Source organism: Paramisgurnus dabryanus, chromosome 3 (assembly GCF_030506205.2).
Source record: "Paramisgurnus dabryanus chromosome 3, PD_genome_1.1, whole genome shotgun sequence".
NCBI classification, from domain to species: domain Eukaryota; kingdom Metazoa; phylum Chordata; class Actinopteri; order Cypriniformes; family Cobitidae; genus Paramisgurnus; species Paramisgurnus dabryanus.
The window spans coordinates 3750896-3774681 of record NC_133339.1 but is presented as its reverse complement, the minus strand read 5'-3'; the positions used below and the strand labels follow the sequence as shown (position 1 = coordinate 3774681).

The window sequence follows — 23786 nt, the reverse complement described above, 5'->3', positions numbered from 1 at the left end:
GGGGGGGGGTTACTGTAGTCGCCTCTAGATTTTTTTTAACTGGTAAAATGTGCAATGCGACAAATATTAGGTGTATGCACGGGGTTTACGGACCATTAATCTATAGTTACGGGTACTTTATATAACACACAAGCTCCTGTTTCTGCTTTAATGGACTGATAAATATGAGCAACGGTTTACTTCTGTCTGTGAAGACAACTATTAGGGTCTTGTGATGGTAGCCAGTTGGCAGTTGTGAACACATAATGGTAGCTTTGGTTTAAAAGATGATATTTTGGCAATTTTTGGAAGAACACAGGCTTGTAGTTGCAGAAATCAAATGTATTCCCGAAAACACAAGGGTGAGGTTGACCGCCACAGATTTGTCCCATGGTGTGATGGTTAGCGCTCTGGACTTGGAAGTTTAAATTTCACTGAAACTTCATTTAGGATTTTAAATTTCACTGAAGCTTCTTGCGGGTGGTGTGGCATAGTGGTTAAAGTTCAGGGCTAAGCGGAGCGTTGCTGGTTCGATTACCACAAAGAGCGAGCCAGAAGTCGTCACCATTTTGTCCTTGAGCAAAGCCTTGAAGTGTCTGGGGCGAAATGTTTTCACGTGAAAAATCAAATGTGCATGCATTTATCTAATGGTAAGTTGTGGATGCCAATTGGTTAATGTGGCATAAAATGAAACATGTTAAAATCCCCATAAAATCAAAATGGATTTTTTTTTTGGCTTTTAGTGTGAATATGTTTGTTACGGATATCAATAAAATGGTATGCACTGAAAAAACATTGACAAATTTCATATTTACCCCCCGAAGATATCGGAAAAAATTGTCAAAATATGCACCCAAGCTGTCACTGGGGCTCTGAGGTACTAATATGAAATCTTTAGGTCCAAAGCAGTACTTTTTGAAAGGGTCCTATCCCATAGACTGCACTGTCAGAAAAAGTTGCAATATGTGTACCCCATTTTGACTTTTTTGTTTTTCTGACAGTGCAGTCTCTTACTTCTTCCAATACTGCTCATCGATTTCAGCTTCTCATCAAATTACAGGCTGTGAGATAAACTAAGCTATTTTGACTATTAAAAAGGGGTAGGGGCTACTCAATATATCCTAACTTCCTGTTTCAGTGGAAACTACGTCAATGCATCGAAACAAGGTCAGAAGAGGCCATGCAATATTTGACTTTATCCCACGGGCCTGTTGAATTCTTGTTTCTGATTGGTTGAGAACATTTCCACATTATTTTTCTGTAAACCACACATATAACCTGTCAAATCAGAGCAATGTTTGTAGTACAGTATTAGCGGAATAATTGAATTTGGTCCTTTGAATTATTTGAAAATAATGCACACCAATACTGTAATTTGGCACGACGCAAAGCGCCTTTACAACGCGGGTGTGCATTATTTTTAAATAATTCAAAGGACTGATTCAATTATTCCTCTTATACCACAAAAATTGCACAGGTGTCTATTTTTAAGATATTTGACAAGTTAGGTGTGCGGTTGACAGAAAAATAATCAACATCCATGGAACATTTCTCATCCAATCAGAATAAAGCATTCAACAGCCTGTGGTATAATTGAAAATAATGCACACCTGGGGGTAACTTCGCATTGCGCCACATTACCACTTTGGGTGTGCATTATTTACGAATTATTCACCGACCCGTCGTCAATTATTCCTAATAGAGATTCATGATGTGGGCAGTGTGTCTCATAACCATCCAAAAATCAGTTACCTGCAGTGCAACATCCTCAGAGGCAAACTATTAAATTATTAACTTACGTATCCTGTTTAAATGTCAATAATATAATTTATAGCGTGACCTCTCATGTTTACATCAATGCCAGATCGCTATTACTAGATAATTACGAAAGTACAAAAACAATACATTTGTGTGCCATAAAAATATTAATAAAGCAAATTAACAAGACACTTAAAAAAGACAAACGGACCTGATTAAAACAATGCTGCATGCTTTTTTTTATTACCGAAAGACCGGAATGGTTCAGTAAATCATTGATTGTTGTAAATGTGACTCAGCGGGTAAAGAATTGTCACCTTAGTAAAGCTGTTTGCCCAGTAAACTGAGGTGTGAACTGGTTGGTTGGGTGTGACCGGGACCCCTCCCTCCGGCCCCTGACAGGAGACATTTATCTTCTCGTGTAGCCCCGCTACATCTCTCCTCGCCCGAGCCCTTGTCCTTATTTGGCTCGGGTGAGAGCGTGTGCGGTTGTGTGAAGCAAGAACAGAGAGAATTTCCTCCTGACTCTGACTCACAGCTCGTCTGACTCATGCGCATGCTAACAAAAACACTGCGTCGCCATGGAGACGCTGACTGCCGCCCTCTCTCTCTCTCTCGCTCGCTCGCTCGCTCTCTGGTTTCAATGCCAGCAGCTGCCCTCGACTGATGAAAAAATATGATGTATTTACATAGTAACACCATGGTACTTTGATATATAGGTCAATGAGAAGAAAGAATGTCCAGAATGAGGAAAAAAACTTAAAATGCTATCTAGTGTGATACCAAATATACTTTCGGTTCAAAACTAAATTGGTGTATTTTAAGGACTATATGTGACCCAGTCTGTGAAACCACAGCTAAAGTTATTTTTAGTGATTTAGTGTTTTCTGCATAAAATCATTCTGCATAATGTAAAGAATATTTTGTGAAAACACAACTTTATATATTTAATTTAAATTGAGAAGGTCACATCAAATCAAATGCGAAATCAAACTGTGATGCTCCTCTTACCATTAGATCACGAGACTTTAGCTTGGATTTCACAGACAAGGTCACAAATGCACACAGATGTGGTTGAAGATAACTGTGATGTCATCATCAACAAGAAGCAGAATCTCTAAGCAATGTTAACAGCTCCATGTTGAATTCATGCCAGATAGAAATGAGGCTGTGTAATGGTTGTAAAAGTGGCACTAAAAAAATGAATGGCATTGCATACGATAACACACACCAAGCATCATCTGCAAAGTTGTTGTTCTGAGCATTTTTACAATGGATGATGGTGGCAAGTTGAAGTTGGTTTCCATCCAGTTCACCACACGTGTTTAATCCATGGCATTAAAGATATGATCCACTTAATTTAATGTACATTTTTGTATTATTATTTTGAACCGTCCACTGTAAAAAGTAAAAGTTGGAATAACTTTATAAAAATGACTTCCATTGGGAACACCTGAATTTTTTGTTGTTTCAACTTGTTTAAGTATGTTTAAGTAAAAAAAAAAATGTTTGGGTGGTTTCCCGGACAGGGATTAGCTTAAGCTGGGACTAGGCCTTATTTTAATCAGGATATATAACAAACATGCCTTACTAATAACATTACTTGTGTGCTTTTTGAGGCAAAACAAAGGGCACGGTGTATTTTAAGATATGTCAGTGCAAGTTTTCAGTTTGGACAGTTCTTAAAATTATTTTAGTCTAGGACTAGTCTAATCCCTGTCCGGGAAACCCCCCTATAAGTGAAAAATGTAAGAAACCAAAAAATTTTAGGTGTACCAACTGAAGAAATATTTTTATTTAATTGATCCAAATTTTTACGGAGTTCATTTTTTTCTAGATTGTAAAACCTACATCCTTTAAAAAAAATTGCTTATGAATTATGATGGTTTCAAAATGCTGCTTGGTTTATTATTTTTTATCTAATTGCAATGAAATGCATACACATTGTATAAAGTGAAAAGCTGGTTCAACTTAAAGTTAATAGACCAATTTCGTGTTTGCAAACAGAGATGACATTTTTTGTGGGCGGAGCCAAACTGGTTGCAGAAAGTGACTGCTCCGCAGTAGGGTTGTGAAGTGTTTTAGCATTAAACCGTGATTTTTATGGATCCGGTGTTCTGTCGAAGTCTGATTCCTTTATGTTTCCCTTTAGTGCAATGTTTCTTATAGCGTTTTAATCACGTTACGTTTATTTTTTAGATAGATAAAAAGTTTAAATGGCTTGGCTACTGATATGCATGTATGTAATGTATATATGTATTGTTCTTTTTTGCTAAATCAATTATTTTTACAGTCTGAATCGCTAAAGTACATATAAAAGCAATACTATCATGTATTATATATAATAGCGTTTATTAAATATTTCATAATTTTACTGTTTTCTTTTATTTCTTCCTTATATTTATCTTACGTGTTTGTTCTAAAACTATTCTAAAAGTATTATGTTTAAACATACATTAAAAAGGCCTGTTTATATATTAATAACACTTTACATCGTGTGTGTGTGTGTGTGTGTGCTATATTTATATATTTATTTAAGTATGTAAACATAATAATTTTAGAACAAACAGGAAGAAGACATAAGATATAAGGAAATAAAAAGAAATAATAGAAAACGAAAAAATTATGAAATATAAAAAAAAATTTGTGATATTATTGCTTTTTCAGTATAAAAAACATTTATTCTGAATAAATTATAATTGTAACGTGATATAATTGGGTCCCCCGTGCTTCTATCAAACTAGAACATGTCAGAAGGGGATAATATTGCCCCTTAATCTGCACTATTTTGATTCAGTGCAGAGATCAGCTCATTTCGGCGTTCCCAAGGGTTCTTGAAAGTTTGTGAATCTGGGGTAAAAATTTCAAGGCCCTGGGAAGTTTTTGAAAATAATATACATACATAGATACAGGTCATTGAAAGTGCTTGAATCTATTTTATGCAAGAAGTTTTCTGGAAAAAAAGCCATATTATTCCCTGTGTAGTGTAGGATAATATCATAAAATTTCTAGACTTTTTAAGCACACATGCTAAACTGTTTGCTTTAAATGCTTATATCTTCTGTATGCGAATGTTGATTCATACCAAAATGCTTTTTTGCATAGTTGTGTTTGAGACATGAAAACGTCTCTGGTTACGAATGTAACTGTTGTTCCCTGAGAAGGGAACGAGACTCTGCGTCTTCTTTGCCATACTTACTGCGTCCCTGTAACGCTGTCTTTGCTTTAAGCCTCACCATTGGTTGAATTTGATATACACATTCAGACGCACTTACCCCTGAAGCGTCCCCAAAGTGTCACCGCAGTGACGCAGCACAAGTTCCCTCGAAAGGGAACTGTAACAATGTATCTTAAAAGGTAACACGAAGTAACCTTGCTCTCACTTTAAAAGGAAACACCCAAAACGGCAAATTTTTGCTCATACCTACAAAGTGACAATTTTAACACGTTATAATAAATTATCTATATGGTATTTTGAGCTAAAACATCACATACGTACTCTGGAGAAAGCAAATATTTATTTTACATCTTTAAAAAGTCCTGTGAAATGTCCCCTTTAATACGGTGCATCTTTATGAGTCATTGATTTCTATTTTTTAAACCATTGTCTCTTGGGTTTGGGGTTAGATTTAAGATTTGCTTAAGAATGTCATATGTATATATGTTTTGTCTATTTTTAAATCATGGTTACTTGGAGTTGGGGTTAGAATTGGGGTTTGGGTTAGGATGTCATTTTGTGTAACAAAAAGTTGTTCTAACCCCAAACCCAAGTGACTATGGTAAAAAATCTGAGAGAAACCATTAAATAAAATGACATGAAAAGATGTGCTGTATTAGGTGTATGTATTGCACGACTGTATGTATTGTAATTTGGTGCATGTATTGCACAACTTTTTGCACAATAGGCTTGTATTTATAGTGTAAGTGATTTTATTCAAGTAATCCCAACAATCCCATCCTATTGCTTAGTCCAAACAATACGCATGTGTGTTCAAATAACAATTTTAAAATCACCGTAAAATCAGTTCATTTCACTTTTGTGTGATTTTATTTCCCAGAGATCTCAAACATACGTGCTGTCATTGCAAACAGACACACCTGTCTCCAACCCTAATGCTACAGAAGACACGCAAATACATTTACTGTATTGCTCACAGGGTGTCATCTGCGGGTCACGGCTTAACATGTTTTCTTAGATTGAAACGGAGCATAGACTCTCAAAATGAATGTACGTCTAGCTGCTGAGGGAAAGAGTGCGAAGTCGAGTTACGATAGTGTCATGACAATGTAGGAGAGTTATGTTATGAAACATAAACATGACTTGTGCTGTGAAAACAGCAAGATCCGTAGCAATGGGGAAAAACTATTTTTCGTGAATCATTTGTGGTTTACATTAACAATGCTCTAAGCTAATGCGAACATCACTATTACTCTTTGTCGTGCCTGCGGTTAGAGATTCAAACAAACCCGTAACCCTGAAGAATTCAACTTTGGCATTGAAATGAATGTTAGCTAAGGTTTGTTGAGGAGAGATCTGCATTACTTTACTACTCGCCTGCTGGATGATAAAATGGTTGATAAACTCTTAGATTTACATTGAAGGGAAAATCTGGAGAACAGAGGATCATTCACACACATGGAGGGTGGGCTATTTTAACTGGGCCTGTAAGGAACCATACAGTACAAAACACTTTAACAACTGCATAGCAACGTGGTAATAGTCTGTCAGAATACCTTAGCAACCGGCCTTTACACCACAGCATTGTGGTGAAGAGATTTGCATACCCAAGTATGTCTCATCAAATTTCTTCAGAAAGTAAGAAATTAGTTGAATCAGCTTCTTCAACATCTAAGAGAAACACTACTCTCATGATTTTTTTTTGTTGCTGTGCATCGATATAGCTCTTATTTTTACAAATGAAAATTATACGTCATAAAATAACAGATTGTTTGCATATAAAGTTTGGTAAATATGAAATCAATTTCTAATATCCTGCATTAAGTGTGTGTTTGGTCAAGCATTCGTGACCCCAATATACTGTCCAAAAAGTATAGGACAGGGGTACCAAAACTCAGTCCTGGAGGACTTGTGTCTGGAGTTTACAGGAAACCCACTGGTCATGGGATTTCTGGAATATCATGGATTTTTTTATTAAGGTATTTTCCAGACATTGAAAGTCAGGAATTTTATATTTTTTTGACCAAATCATGGAATATAAGAGGTTTTTGTTTCCATTTATTAAAATGTAACCCGCTTGTTAACTTGTGACGTACGGAATACCATTTCCAGGTCCAAGTCTCCGCTGACTACAATTTAAATAGCTGTTTATTGGCACTGTTTATTCATTTCATACATTTAAAGGACAAATTCGGTATTTTACACTTAAAGCCCTGTTTTCAGATTGTTTATGGTGAAATAGAACGGTTTTGACTGAAATTTCGACATATGCGGCTGCCCTGAGAATTTTCGCGTGTTTGTGTTTCATCTCACACCTCTACAATGGGTTTAATGGTGCACTGGAACAATCCTTCCTAAAATGCATTAAACTTTCGTTTACAAAGACTTGAAACTCACCGAGTGGTCAGGGGTGTTCACTGATATGCCCACACAAAAATCGCTGCAAAAGATGCTTTCCAACAGCTGTTTTAGCATTCGTTGTTAACTTGTGGACCTATTTCCCCAAACGCCTCACACCCGTACATTCTTCCGCTTAGAGCTTGAATAATAGACACTTCAGCCCAGGTGGTGGTGCTAATCCGCCATTGCCAATTGCAAGAATAGAAACAAAGCTCCCGGCGCGGAGTAATACCGTACCTCACAGCACATCTAATACAAGTCAATGGAGTTGGCAAAAACTACGATAAAACAGCTGTTGGAATGCGTCTTTTGCAGCGATTTTTGTGTGAGCATATCAGTGAACACCCCTGACCACTCGGTGAGTTTCACGTCTTTGTAAACTAAAGTTTAACGCACTTTAGGAAGGATTGTTCCAGTGCACCATTAAACCCATTGTAAAGGTGGGAGGTGAAACACAAACCCCCCCAAAATTCTCGGGGCAGCCGCATATGTCGAAATTTCAGTCAAAACCTTTCCATTTCATCATAAACAATCTGAAAACAGGGCTTTAAGTGTAAAATACCGAACTTGTCCTTTAAGCTAAATTTTTATAGACGGTTTCAGCAGTAACAACATAAAGAATCGACTTTCGTGGTCAACACGTAACTTCCGGTAAACTCCACTAAGAATAAATAACAACAGTTTATTTATATAACAAGCAAAATAAACAACACGTAGAGGACAGTGGTTCTCAAACTTTTTCCGCATACGGCCCCCCTTGTGTACGGTGCATTCCTTCGCGACCCCCCAAAGAAAATTTATGACAAAAAACTGTTCTAAAATTTAACATTTTAATTAAACAAAACATATTAAGTTATACAAAGTAGTGCTGTTGGTTAGTAGCCTTATTTGTTTAGGTTTAATTACACAGAATTCATGATAAATTAATGTATTTTATAAAATGTCATAAAACTGGGGCCCCCCTGGCACCATCTCGGGGCCCGGACCCCAGTTTGAGAACCACTGACCTAGGAAACCAAAACATTTGTTATTTTTGTTGAGGTATTTGTTTAAGAGTTCAGTTTAGCAACTAGTCAGACCATTAAAAAAAACTAAAACCAGAAGTAAAGTTCGGACTAGACGCTGTGCGCTGATGAAACCGTCTATAATCTCAAGGTGTACATTGTCCAGACTCACGGCATCCCGGACATAGGTCATGGAAATTCAGCTTTTTAGTCAGGGAAACTCAGGAAATGACTTGGAGTGGGAACCCTGAGGTTAGCTCCAACCCTAGTAAATATTACCTAAAGCAGGTAATTCAAGTTTTACTAAGCATACTACAAACTTTCAGGCAGGTGTGCTGAGGCAAGTAAAAGCTAAACTTGGCAGGACACCGGCTCTCTAAGGGCACATTTTGGGTATCCCCCTGGTTTGGGATTATTGTGTGACTGTACTGTATACTCCAGAGTAGGGATGCTAAACAATTAATCGCGATTAATCGTTAGCAGAATAAAAGTTTTTGTTTACATAACATATGTGTGTAAACTGTGTATAATAATATGCATATATATATAAATATGAACACATTCATGTATAATTTTAGGAAAAAAAATGTATATATTAAGTATTTATATTTATATATAATATAAATTATACACAAATATACAAATGTATATACACATGTATACATTTCTAAAACATATACATGCATGTGTGTACATTTATTTATACAAAGTTATTATACACAGTTCACACACATAGATGATGTAAACAAAAACTTTTATTCTGCTAACGATTAATCGCGATTAATCGTTAAGCATCCCTACTCCAGAGGTCTCGAATGTGGTGCCTGCAGGAGTCTGTGAGGTGCCCGGCCAAAGCACATTCTATTAATGGTCTCAATTGTAATATTTATTACATATTTTTATATTAGCTTGGCTTGGTTTACGTATATTAACATTTTGAATAATACTAAAGCATATTAACAAGTAAAATAAAATCAACAAGTAAAACAAAAATGTTTTGAGTAGACTACATCAAAAAGTAGCCCTCCTAGATTGTTTTATCTATTGTAGTAGCCCTTAAAGTTGGAGACCCCTGGTATACTCTATTACTAAAAACATTTAAATACCTAGTAACTAAAAATACACAGAGTAATATGCACAGATATATCAGCCTAATCTATATCGACAGATAAAAATACGTTTTTTTTTTCACAATTGGACATGAGCCGATTGTTTAAAAGCAGCTGATGATCACCGCAGATTATAACCGGACAATCAAAAGGAAAGGAAAAACACATTATTGGGTCACAATGACAACAGAATTGCACTTTGTATGCAGTTTGCAATTCTGAGATTTCATGACAATAATAATAATTTAACAATGAGTACAAAGCCGTAGATGTTATTACTCGAAATATCAGTATCGGTGCATCCCTAGTATACATATGACACTTTGCCGATCATACAATACAACTGAACACAACAATGAATGTGAATATCACACTTTATTGATAAAAATAATACTAATATGAATAATCTGATAGGAAATCATTTCCCATTAGCGCTCGGTGTCAGCATAGGTGGATGAAAAGAAAAACAAAAACATTGACTATATTACTTGACTACATTAATACTAAATGACAAACATGAAATGTATCATGAATTATTAAGAGGAATTAAAGTAATGCTGATGTTACATATCACATTAAGAGTGTTGTAAATGCATATACTGTAGCGCTCTTTCAAAAGCTTTTATGATTGTCTGCATTATAGACCTTGAATTTTGGACTCCACCAATAGGGGATCAGATACTAAGTGGTCTTATCCTATTCGACCCATGATAAACGTTCATGAGATGAGTGCGTTTAAAGGACATTGAATTGTGTAAATCCGGCCGTCTTTACATACTTTTATCTGTGATTATCTGTGTGGCTCACAGCATCAATACGGTTTCAAACATCTCCGAATCAGCCATGTGCACATGTGAATGTTTCAAACTGATTCAGCATTCAGCTTTGCATGGTCTGTCAGGTTATCAACACATCCCAGAATGCACCAGTAGATCATACTGTTAATACAGGAATGATACTCTGTGGCATGTACGTTGCAACTGTTATGGTCCCTCTGGTGGTTGAGATGAGGTTTTCCTAAACTCCAACCACATGCTTCTGTCACGATGAAGGGCAAGTGTGCATTAGCGGCGTCCTCTAGTGTTGAAGAAGTGGAATTGCTTGCTTGGTCTTGCTCCAATTTTACTTCCGAAATCACAAAATTTCCCAAACGCTACACATCAGTGGTACTTCCCTTCAATGCTTTCCTGCTCAGAATGTTTATGGGTCATGTCTTTGGCAAAGATAAAATCGACTTATTCCTTCATAAGTAATGATATATCACATAAAACATAAACCAAGTGACATCCTAAATATACTAATGTGATTCTGTTCCAACCTCAGTTTTGGTTTTCAAAGTATCATGGATATGATTTCCAAATGTAAGTATTTGGCGTTTGGTAATTCATTGTTGATGATACTCTTAGATGCACATAACAGTGAATGAGCTCTTCACAATGTTGAGTTGCTAGTAAGTGTCATTTAAAGACGTAGCATAGCTCACGTAATCCCTACTGGTGAGTTTTTCAACTTTTTGTTTAAAGTTTCCTTTTTTTTTTTTTACAAAAATAGGCTTTTGCGTCAAAAGCAGTCAGGTATCCAGGGTGTCCAATGCAACGCAAGTCTTTAACGATTTAGAAATTGCTAAAAATCTCGTGTTTCTTGTTCCAGTCCATCTGCGGTGCTCTTTTTTTAGCGCGCTTGGCGTGGGCCTTCTCCTTCGCCTCCGCCGCTGTTGGACTCAGACTCAGGCCCATTTCTTCAAACGGGTCGAGAATATGACTGCCGCTGTCTCTCGAGAGCTACAAAAACACACATAAATATACATAAATATATACAGAAGTGCATTTGGATGCATGCGTTTTGTGTGTTAACACTCACTTGCGTGTTCATGTCTTGACTGCTGCCATCAGAGTGCGTCGACCGCGAGGACGTCCCGTTCACGTGAGGGCTCGAGGAGCCGTTCGTTATGGACTCATCAAAATCTATTTAAAGAAAAAAGATGCACATTATGTACACAAGTATTAATTTATTGTACAACATGTTTGTTTTTCGTATTGTACAGTCATGTTTGTCCTCTAGAGAGGTGCTAACACGTTGAAATCACCCAAATATAAATTTTTATTAACTCTGACTGTTTTAACTCGTGTTATAAATGAATTATGGTTGAGTACGAATACTATCACTAATCTGAAGTTATTGAAGCTTCACTAGGTGTCAGTATAAATTCAGGAAAGCTGCAACAACATTATAAAATGCCCCTTTAACAATACGAATGCTGTTGTGGGTGGCTGGCAGGGCAATATGTGGTTACCAATGTTATGGGTTGTTTTTGTCATGTGTTTCATGGGAAGATGCCTTGAAGCATAGGTTTCATAATCATAATCTGGTTCTTCACCTGATCTGCACAAATGTGTCCTGATCAACTTAAACTGGGTCACATGATGCTAAAAGGCTGACAATCAGAAGATTTAGGATAAAACATAAGAAATCTTACACGGGAACCAGTGGCTCGAGAAGCAAATCGCAATTCCCGCTTGTAATTATGTGAGAGATCTGTCAGTAGCCTGTTCAAAGTGTTCGACTCAATTGAACTTTAATCCGACCCGTATGTCTGGAGCCGGACAGCTGGCAAGCAGAACAAAACTCGCAGGACATTCATTGCGTGGATGGACCAAAATGGCCTCCAGCCCAGGTTTTAATGGCCTGGGTCCAGTGGTAGACACCTCTATAGAGAGCCTGGGAGAGGAAGCTGAGGATCTGTCTGTTTCTGATCCTCAAGAGCACAAAAACGCATCAAACTCCCCCTCGAATCCCAGGAAAAGCAAATTAAGACCAAGACTGATTGTGCAACACAGACATATGGAGCAGGTTATTTTATATTGTTTATTCTCTTTCATTTCAGATCTGATCTAAGAGACGGTTACTTCAGCGTATGACCCTGCATCTGATACAACCTGCTAAGAGGTATGCATTGGTTTACTGTACCATGTGTATTTAAATAACTATATTTTCTGCTCAAAATGTGTTACTTTTTTATGCACATAAGTCTCTAAACAACTCGAGGTTGCGTTTTTTTTAAAATGATGATAGCACCATCAATTGGAGCAAAAGATCAGATTTTTGTCATCTAGATATTGTTATAATTTTTGTGCATTGGGCACGCCTGCCTACAAACAAAATTCACAAAGCACAATTTTGTACCCGTCTTAAACTGGGTCTGTACCTTTAACATGAATGCTGGTGGGAGTGATGCCCATCTTTTTGAAGTGTTCATCTGTGTCTGGATCAACCACCAGCAAACGCGTCTCATTACCTCCCTTCTTGATAAAGGCCACAACTTCTGCATGTCTCATAGATTCAATGTTTACACCATTCACCTGCAGAGAGAGAGATAGAGAATAAAAAATACATCTGACTATACTGTAGGTACAAAACTGGAACAAAAATGCTTTTAATAAGAAAAATATATTATACGTTAAATTACTATAGTTTTAAATGCACTACTGCATGTCAGTACCGATTATGCATGGGATGGTATGTGATTTTGGAGGTATGATAACCTTAAGCAAAAATACCATGGTTTCACTGTATTGCCATTGCAACACTAAAATGTGTTATTTTCAAATGTCTGGATATACAAACAACAACTTTTCAACTGGACACAATACATTTTATTTTTAAGCAACATACAACATGTATGCCAGGCAAAAATAAGGCCTGAAATGATGATATTCTTTCAAAAAGTAAAATGTATTAAAATTAATAATATTAAATGTAAACATCAAGTCAATTACATGACTTAATTATTTAACTTAATTTTGTTAAGTTAAGCTTAAAAGCTTATTCCTTGAAAACGATATCACATACATTTTTAGTGGTTTTGAAACCTTGACTCTTTAAAACCTCGGTATACCTTGAAACTGGTAACCAGCCAATGCCTAGTACTGATCATACCAATATTGGCAGATATAAATACATTTATTAAAATATGCATGTCTAGTAAAACACAACACAAAAAACATTTGATGGTGGTCTCACTGTCACTAACTCATTAATGTCCTTGTGAACTGGAAATCGCGATCAACTTTACTTCCGTGTTATGGACGTATTTTAGATTGAAACAGAATATCACGCAAGGAAAATAGTAGCTTGGCCTGCGTTTTTCACTGCAGTTTGATTTTGAGCGTCAACTATCGATAATTTTTTCAACCGATTAATCTATCGATTATTTTTTTTGAATAGTCTAACTTTTTTATATATATATATAATAAGCCGCCATCATTTTTAAATGTAAACTGTGCGATGCATCAACACATTTCCAGCAGAAATTGGCGTAATTACATAATCAACGTAAACGATTAGGTCGACAGATCTTTCCAACCCTACTATGATTGGATAGAAAGTAGGTGTTTCATTTAGAAATGGAACTGGCAGCAGACTAAAGGGGGTGGAGTTAAACGATGCTCCCGCCCAAGCCGACTAGCTGACATCATCAGGGAATGATCAACACGAGCTCAGAAAAATTTTTTTGGGTTTTGATTGAAGTTTATGAATTTTATAAAAAATAATGACTTATTCAGATATATTTTTTATAATAAACACTGCAATATTTCATTAAAAAAATTCATTTTGATTTTATTGGTACTCTAACATTCAGTCACATTTAAAGCCAATAATCTGTGACCTTATCTTAAAAGGCTCAAGTTTTATAATCTAATGATGAGATTAAGAGCATCAAAGTTTGATTTCAGTTATCAATTTCAATCTTTGACATGATTTTACTCAGTCAATCAATATTAAAGATAGCAAGGTTATATTTTCATATATTATTATATTTATGTCGAATGATTTTAGACAGAAAACAATAAATCACAAAGGGTCAAATTTTTTATTTATTTATTTCTTTCTTTATAGCTCTGTCCCAATTTAAAGGCTGCGACCTTCGAAGGATGTATTCGAAGACCGATTGCGTCACGGCAGCGCGACTGTAGGCCTAGCAAGGCCATCCCGTTTCGGAGGCTGCTTAAAATGAAACCTCAAAATGCGTCCTTATTTCTCCACAAATTGATTAATTTGATATACTGTTGGTTAGTTATCTACATCATTGTGTCATATTTTCTAAAACAAATGAATATTTTTCTGGTTCCATATTTATATATTAAGTCAGAAACATCTCCGCTGTGTCCCGCTGACAGGCGCAGTGGCCGCGTAAAGAAGGTGACACAACTTATGAATCCTCCGAAGGCTAGAGCGTTTAATTTCAGTTCTGTTCACGGACTTCAGAGGCTGCCACCTCCAAATAACGAGTATTGCTTTCGAGGATGCATCCTTCGAATTGGGACACAACTATAAAGTCAATGTCTTCATATACCTTTTTATAGACCGTTTCAGCAGTAACAATATAAACAAGCGGCTGTCGCGGTCCGCACGTAACTTCCGGTAAGCTCCGCTAAGAATAAATAACAACAAAGTTCTTTAAACGTAGTTTATTTATATAACAAGCAAAAAACAACACATAGATTATCTAGGAAACCAAAACATTTGTTATTTTCGAGGAGGCATTTGTTCAAGAGATCAGTTTAGCAACTAGTCAGACCATTAAAAAAAACGAAACCGGAAGTAAAGTTCGGAGCCAGACGTGTATCACGCGCGTCCGATGAAACCGTCTATACTGTCCCTCCATTGGTTGCTTAGCAACATGTTAGATGGTAGAGTAAGGTTCTTAACCAGCTGAACAGAGGAAAGACATTTTACCAAATTTACCAAGTTAATCAATCAAAACAATAAGATCCCTGAACGCTGCCCTTCTGCTGAAGAGGATTTTATCACACTGATCGTCCTAAACACAGATGGACCATGTGCTGTATTAAACTGAACACCATCAAATATTAATGTGTGTTGCTGTGGCCACACAGGCAGCCGTGTGGGTTTCAGGTATCAGTGTCCTGAGCAGATAGAGAGAAAGAGAGAGGGATGCATTTATTTACTAAAGAAAACTCAAGGAGGTGGGGTTTACAGGTTACAAGAGGTGGGAACAACACTCAGTAAAGATATAACAGACATATGGGGAAGAATATCAAAGATTGACACCAAACAAGATTTGTTTTTCTTACTGGAAATCATCATTTACTAATATTACATTGGTCGTGACATACAATGATTTACACAATACACTCTTAAAAATTAAGTTTAAATTAATACATTTTTGGTTATTAACTCCAGTAAATGCTTTGGACCCACCTACATTTTTTTTGCTTCTGACGCCCATTGATTTGTAATTACTTGGTGGAGGATAGCTCTATGGCAGGGGTCTTCAACTACTCTTCTTCGGGGGCCAGATTTTAAAATTGTAAATATGACACGGGCCAAACTTTTACCCCTATTTTTAACTTTTTATATATTTTTTACTTTTACCATATATGTGTGTATGTGTGGTTGTCGTTTTTGTTACTTTTGTTGTAGTATATTAAAAAAAAAACATATTAAAAAACATGCAAAAACATAAAAAAAAGCCTTTTAAATGACTGAAAACTTATATTTTCTTTATTAATATTTACACAAATTACAGTTTAACATGTAAGAGCCAAATGTTTATAGCAAAAGTGTAAAAGATCAACACTTTTAAACATATTTTGTTTATAACTCTTTAACTTTCATTAATTGTTACATGTCAAGTATTCACAACATATAGCCACTTCTCCTAATGACTAAAATTGCACTACATGTTTTCTTTTTTTATATATTGTATAGATATATTGGCTAAACAGCCTTTTCATTGTACATTACATAACATACATTACACAGGGTTTCCTACAGCATATTTCAGTTAAGGCGGCCCGCCTAAGCTTGGAAACCCTACCGCCTTAACTAGCTCGTCCAAAAAAATAATGAAAAAATCGCTGCACAAACGGCCGTCAAGTGCATCTCTGAGAATAGCGCGTACGCGGATCACACCGCATGCGGGGACGTGCGCCACAGAGACGAAATGAGATAAGATGTGGTCCGTCATGTCTGGAGGATAGCCAGTTGATAAAATGCGTGTCTGTGAAAACTGTAAGTGGACTTATGTTTTGGGTTTATTTAAGCCTGTTATTGTATTTGTCAATAGTTCTTCTTATTTTAAAGTAAGTTAGCTGGTGATTTTGTTGTTTGAGCAACCTGCTAAGGTTTCACGTGCCTGTTGATTAGATATAATTGTTGAGCACTCTTGCTCACATTATTCATGTGCATTATTTACATGCTACAGTAGTTACAGTCCTTTAAGATAATGTAATTAATAGTGGGAAATAATCAGTGTTTACAATTTTTGCACTATCTATCATCGTTCGCCAGACGATCTACAACATCTGCTTCAGTTTGTGTTTATTAACCCTTTAGTTTCACTTCATCACACAGCTATTCCCATTAGATGTATCTGTTAAAAACATTTAAATTCATTAATAATCTAGTATGTGTTCGTTTTTTGTCATAGTTTCTTCAAAATTAAGTTTTATTTGAGTGTTTTAAAAATAAATATTTTATTTATTTATTTTATTAAAATATTTTAATTTTCATCATGACGCATACGCCCCGCCCCTTTGATTGCCACACCCTTGGCCCCAACCACCCGCCCAACCCTACCACCTTAACTAACAAATTTTCTGAGGGAAACCCTGCATTACATAACTGTCGGGAGTTTGCCCCCTAGTGGCAGTTGTAATGAAATTGTAGTTTAATCGTAAATCTGTCATGGGAGAGAACCTTTAATCTACGAATATATGTATAGTTAATAATTTACTTACCAGTAATTAATTGTTTTTAAGGTATTCAAGTGTTACTAATTAAATAATTAAAAAAATGATTTAAAAATAATTACATTTTTTTTACTTTGCACACAGTTTTGATTGTAACACACTGAAATACATCACTTCCGGTCGCCGTGTCACATGCGGTGTAGTCGCATAAGTTTATTTATTTTAATGCATCCAAAGCTTGAATTGGATGAGATAATTACGTACCCGTAGGAGATTGAAAAACGGCCAAAGGTGAACGGCGGGCCGGATAAAGATGATTGGCGGGCCGCCAGTTGACTAGCCCTGCTCTATGGTATGATCTGTGTGACTTTTAATGACACGCCTCAGTTTCCGTAGTGTTGTGATACTCCAGCAGGTGATAAGTCAGCAGGACGTAGCATATTTTACCGATGTAATATGTTAGAAACGATGCATCGCAATGCAAATGCTAACTTTTTAAAACCAATGCATCGCAACGTTAACTGCACCAAACAAATCAGGGAATCTTCCCATCCCTAATAACTATATATATATGGTGTATAAAGACTTACAAAATGAAATGTACTGTTTTTATAACCTTAGAATGAGCCTTTTATCTACATACACCGCGGATCCCCTTACATGGAAGTAGTCATTTCACAGCGCCATATTTCTACAGTAGCCCTAAATGGACCAACTGCTTTATAGAGCGCGCTTCGTCACATTATCTTAGACCAGGGGTCTTCAACGTTTTTTGGGTCGGGGACCCCTTAGATAAGACAGCCATGGAGCAGGGACCCCCTAATACTAAATGTGTAAAACAAAGATATTTAGGTAAGCAGTAAGGTACAAGAGTCTGCCTTTTCGTATTAGGCACAACGCAAAGTGGAGTAAAGTACAACTGATGACCAATCAGAATCAAGGACTGGAACTGTTTTATAAATAGAAACAAACCATATTGTCACACAGCCATACTATAATAAATTGCATATTTTTTTGTTAAAGTAGATTTAGTTTTTATATTTATATAATAATAATAATAATAATAATAATATATTATTTTAAGGTATTTGCAGTGTAATATATATTAATTTCACTGTGAATTGGACAAGGGCTTTCAGTTTATAAAGATGACTGATCATGGTGAATGGCACAAAGACTGTCTATTCTGGTGGGGATAGAGGTTGTGCTACTTTATAATTAAGAGGTTTGTTGCCTTTCTCGTGTATCATCATTGTCACGAGTTTGAGTAACGCAGGTTTATTTTCTGCATAGCTTCATATCAGACTCAGGAGAACAACATGCAACGAGTCCGAGCTCATCTCTTTGGGGAAACTTTTTGAGAGGCGGATTTCAACCTGACTGAATCTTGCACAAAGCACCATCACGGCGCGCGTTTCATTCATTTTTAAATGCGAGCGATAGTTTTGTCACAGTTTAAAATGCAGACGCGGTGTGGTGTAATTTGCCTGTTGAATTAGCGCTTTAAGCCGTCCAAGTCCAGAAATATAGATGAGACAACATGTTGCACTGATTCTAAAATGACATTCTGAAAGAAAGACACACATAAGATTTACCTGTTTTATGATGACTTTTCTGTCTACTGCTGCTTCCTGAGTGGACATTTATAATCTTTAGATAATTTATTTTGGTCCGCTGGCTAAACTAAACGCGCGCCTTCAAACCTATGCGGCCACGCACGTGCACAACTTAAAGGAGACATGTAACGTTTTGTACATATATTTTACATTTTAAGCAAAAAATAGCTTGTTGTTGAACATCATTTGGCGGACCCCCTGCAGTTCCGTCACGGACCCCCTGGGGGCCGCGGACCCCCGGTTGAAGACCCATGTCTTAGACAATGACATGTTTGTCCTGTGGCAGCTACCGTAGCTTCTCTATGCGTACAAAAGTGAGGGGTGAACTGTGTACTGAGCTGTTGGTTGCAATTCACACTCTCACCACTAGATGCCGCAAAAAATCTACACAGCGGACCTTTAATGAAATGTAACAAAGTAAATCGTACGCATACACTTGGTTTGAAATCACTATAAATGGGTTTAATGAATGAAAGAAAATCTCTTACATCATTCTCCATACAACATGAACTACAGTAAGTGACTATACTGAAGGACACAGGCCCCACATCAGTGCTCTTCACATGAAATAACATAACGTAGGATAAGCAATAAATAAAAACAGATGGATTATCTATTTATTACATCTACTGATCATTCGGTTCAAAAGTTACTGGTTGCATATGTGATGAAAGTGTATTTTGTGATGATAATGAATGCATTCAACTCTAGCAATCTGACATGCAGTGCAGTATGTTATCATCTTGACTTGGTGAGAGTCATCACATTATCACATGCCACCCACATACCACTCAATGTGATGGATGCTGTGAGTGTGTTTGAGTGTGGATTTAGTGTTGGATGAATCATCAAACTGTAGCTTGTGCACATGTGTATGTAGTGAACTGTCAACACACACACATGTATGCTGTTATATTATCACAACTGTCCTTATGGGATCAATAAAACCCAGTCCTTTCTTTCCCTCACATACATACTGGTAAATTCATTTGATTGCTGTTTCAGGAATATGTATCTCATTTATTTACACTGTGATAAAGCGATAAGTAAATCCCTTTTAGATTATATCAAGTTTTTCTTTTCTGCACTGTAAAAAAATTAAACTTCAAAAAGTCATTAAAGTACCTTAAAGGTTTTTTTATGTAGGTAGAGTCAATTCATTATTATATGTTTACCAAATAAGAGTCCTTAATATGTTGTCAATTGGACTCAGAAATGTTTGTCCAAACTATTTTACATAAAGCAAAGAATTGAAAGTTCCCAGCATGTTTTCTAGTATATTAACCAATATGGTTAATACTTACAAAAAGTGTGTTTTAGTGTTTGCTTTTTAATGAATGATGTTTGTTGTTTGTCATCATCATTGCAGTTTTTGTGTTCAGTGTTGAGGTCTAAATGCATTCGACACAAGCTGTTTGAGCGGTGGTATGGTTCTACTTGACCAATGGTATGGTCTCTCTTCAGCAAAGTATGTGTAGTAGTATATAATAAAACAGTATAATAACGTTAAATAATAACTTTTTGTGTTTTTAGTTTTTAAATATGAGTTGGGTAGACTTTACATCCTTGAAAGTAACCAAGGGAACTATTTTCAGCCAAAGAGGACAGCCGACTATATCATTGCGCCTCCTGCAGTCATATTATTGCAGCAAAGCCCTTGATTATTACGCCAGAATGAGAGTATAGTTCCTAGCCATATCTGCCTAGAAAATCACAACTTTTAATTAGTCTGTCGGTCTTAGTGTAGGATGTAACTACAGAAGATTCAAGTTTAAAATAGGAAAAATATTGAAACTCTTTGGATATTTTTAAGCGCAATGCTAATGGTCTAATCAGATTCAATGCTAAACGTGGTAGCGGCAGACCCGGAGATCGGCTGAATGGACGGTAAAAATCAAACGTTTAATTTTAGGGGAGCTGGAAAATGAGCCTATTTTCAAAAAAGTGGAGTGTCCCTTTAAAGGTGACAGAGAGAGAAAAAACATTTTTACCTTGTCTTTGTTGAATAATGGTAGTCTACCCGCTAGGGCTGGGATAAACGATTATTTTTTTAACGATTAATCTAGCGATTATTTTTTCGATGCATCGATTAATCTAACGATTCATTTTGTCAGTCCGATTCGACTTCGATTCGATTCGATTCTCGATTATCTCCCCATTAATTAACTAATAGCAAGTTATACATGTTGATTTACATATCTGAATGTAAACATTTCAATATATCTTTATTGCTCTTAAAATTTCAAAATAAAAAAAGACTATACAAGTGCAAAATAATGCATTCTTAGACAGAGGTAGCATTCAATAAAGCATTTGTACTGTACATACTGTGCAGTTAAGTAACCGTATAAAAATCTCAAGTTCAAATTACTTTATTTTACATGCATTTATGAGCAAAACCTCTTCAATGTGCCTTTTGATGGTCTGTGTAATTTTTATAACTAGATTTGTTTAATCCACATTGTTTTCGTGCTGTTCTCGTGCTAGTCCATTTAATGACAGATATAAACACAATTATAGACTTAAGAAGCACATATATATTATTAAATCTCTTTCTCTTAAGTTTGTTAAGATAGATTAGGACTCATTTACTGCTGGACAGAGAGTGAATGAAAGCGCAGTCTTCTGGCAACAGTGACATATTTCATTGCTTTCTGTTAAATTGCTCAAATGACTGTTTAAAACACACTTGGCATCACATTCATGATTTTATGGTAAAATGACACTTTTTCGCGTAAATCCACGAGCATTTAAACCATAAACAAAGCACTTTCACTTTAATTGAGCGTGAGCAGCGCAGCAGAACCACGCAGAAACGATTGCAGCACTGTTGCTACAGAGCCGCCCAAGTATTTGCAGCTGGCTCCGACCTCCGTTTATATCCGTTTCGAGCCGCGAGCTCGCGCTGCTCATGCGGCGGGGTGCATGCGCATGCTTGTTAACATGGGCGCTGAAAAAACCACGCGCCGCGCGGCCGCAGGCACTGCTCACCCTTGCTGTGTGAAACAGGTGTCATGAGCAATTCAGTCCCCCCGAGCAGTCGTGAGCAATTACTGAAGCCAATTGCGTTGCTACTACTGCGCCGCCTTTTTGGGTCTGACGAATCGACGCGCATATTTTGCGTCGACGTATTTTTTGCGTCGACGTCGTCGATTACGTCGACGCGTTGTCCCAGCCCTACTACCCGCATTCACGAACATACAAAAAGTGCTAGACATGCTAAACATCTCAGTCTCATAGAAATTCCTCTTTTAGAAATGTCAGCTGCCCCTCCACTTTAAAATAATTGGCTACATTTTTTGAGTGGCAGCAAAGTCAGCCAATCAGTAATGAGATTGCAAGTTAAGCCAGTAGTGGGAGCCAAATAGGTGCAAAACCACTTGTTTAAAATCCCCCACCCTAATAGAGCTATCTGAGGCCATGTTTACATTAGAGCATTTGCGTTTTAAAACGGCATTTTAAAATGAAAACGATCCTCGTTTATACTGGCATTTTAAAAAGAATCTTCATCCACACTATACACCACCATAAACGCATGAAACATGACCAATCACGTAACTGGGCATGCGCATAAAAGTGTAAAATAACTTATTACTCTAATAATAGCTTACCTTTGCACGTTTATGCAGCCTAGGGGTGTGCGATATTGACAAAAAGTCATACATGGGTCCTTTGCTGGCAACTATAACAGACACTATTTTTGAACCTATAAAAATGTGTTTGGGAAAGTCTTACACTGTTCTATTTCCCCCCTACAACATATTAATATGATTAATAGGTTAATTTTGATTTTATAACTAAACAGAAAGGTCTTTATGATTTAAAAAAAAAGCATTCAAGTGAACAGTACTAAACAGTAGCGAACTTGAAGCAAAAATAAATTTCAGCAAATGCAAACTTCAATCAAACATAGTATGAAGTGAAGTATTGCTTTAGCCTACCAGAAATGCTTATTGCATTAATTTTTAAAAGTGTGCGAGGTCCGTGCACGTCCCCCGCTAGCAACACACAAATAGCTAATAGCGCAAGCGCCTAAACGAGCATTATATATTAATGACGTTGAGTTTATTGTTTTTATTAATTTATATTCACAAAACTTATCAACAAAACATCGATTAAAATTAAGAGACAAATTATCTAAAACGAAATTCATTTTAAAGTAGCAAACAAAACTTACATTAAACTGGAAAATAATGTCGGACCCATTACAATTCTCCCTTCATATTGGCCTTTGCAACGCCTATATGGCGTTTAAAATTACAGTCTATCTTTCGTAAGCTAACTAAATTTAAACAAAACATAAACACTTATACTGTTCTATTTCCCCCCTACAACATATTAATATGATTAATAGGTTAATTTTGATTTTATAACTAAACAGAAAGGTCTTTATGATTTAAAAAAAAAGCATTCAAGTGAACAGTACTAAACAGTAGCGAACTTGAAGCAAAAATAAATTTCAGCAAATGCAAACTTCAATCAAACATAGTATGAAGTGAAGTATTGCTTTAGCCTACCAGAAATGCTTATTGCATTAATTTTTAAAAGTGTGCGAGGTCCGTGCACGTCCTCCGCTAGCAACACACAAATAGCTAAAAGCCAAGCGCCTAAACGAGCATTATATTAATGACGTTGAGTTTATTGTTTTTATTAATTTATATTCACAAAACTTATCAACAAAACATCGATTAAAATTAAGAGACAAATTATCTGAAACGAAATTCATTTTAAAGTAGCAAACAAAACTTACATTAAACTGGAAAATAATGTCTGACCCATTACAATTCTCCCTTCATATTGGCCTTTGCAACGCCTATATGGCGTTTAAAATTACAGTCTATCTTTCGTAAGCTAACTAAATTTAAACAAAACATAAACACATTAAACCCAACAATACTCAAACATTAATATAAAACAGACATTATCTATAAGGATACATGTTAAAACAATCCGATATAGCGTTTATAATAGCTGGTTGGTAGACGTTTACTATTTTTTGGCAAAACCTCCGTTGCAAACCAACATTT

The 23786-nt window shown here is 36.3% G+C and overlaps 1 protein-coding gene across 1 annotated transcript in view; it reads right to left on the bottom strand.

The window, feature by feature from the left end:
* Nucleotides 1-9784: 9784 nt before the first annotated feature.
* LOC135734138 (Na(+)/H(+) exchange regulatory cofactor NHE-RF2) overlaps nt 9785-23786 on the bottom strand; it is a 38475-nt gene continuing 24473 nt past the window's right edge. The window contains exons 4-6 of the mRNA XM_065253020.2: nt 12634-12787; nt 11289-11392; nt 9785-11209 (exon numbers count right to left, since the gene is read on the bottom strand). Of these exons, the coding sequence (XP_065109092.1) occupies nt 11042-11209; nt 11289-11392; nt 12634-12787 (426 nt within the window). The 3' untranslated portion in view covers nt 9785-11041. The remainder of the gene's footprint in view (nt 11210-11288; nt 11393-12633; nt 12788-23786) is intronic.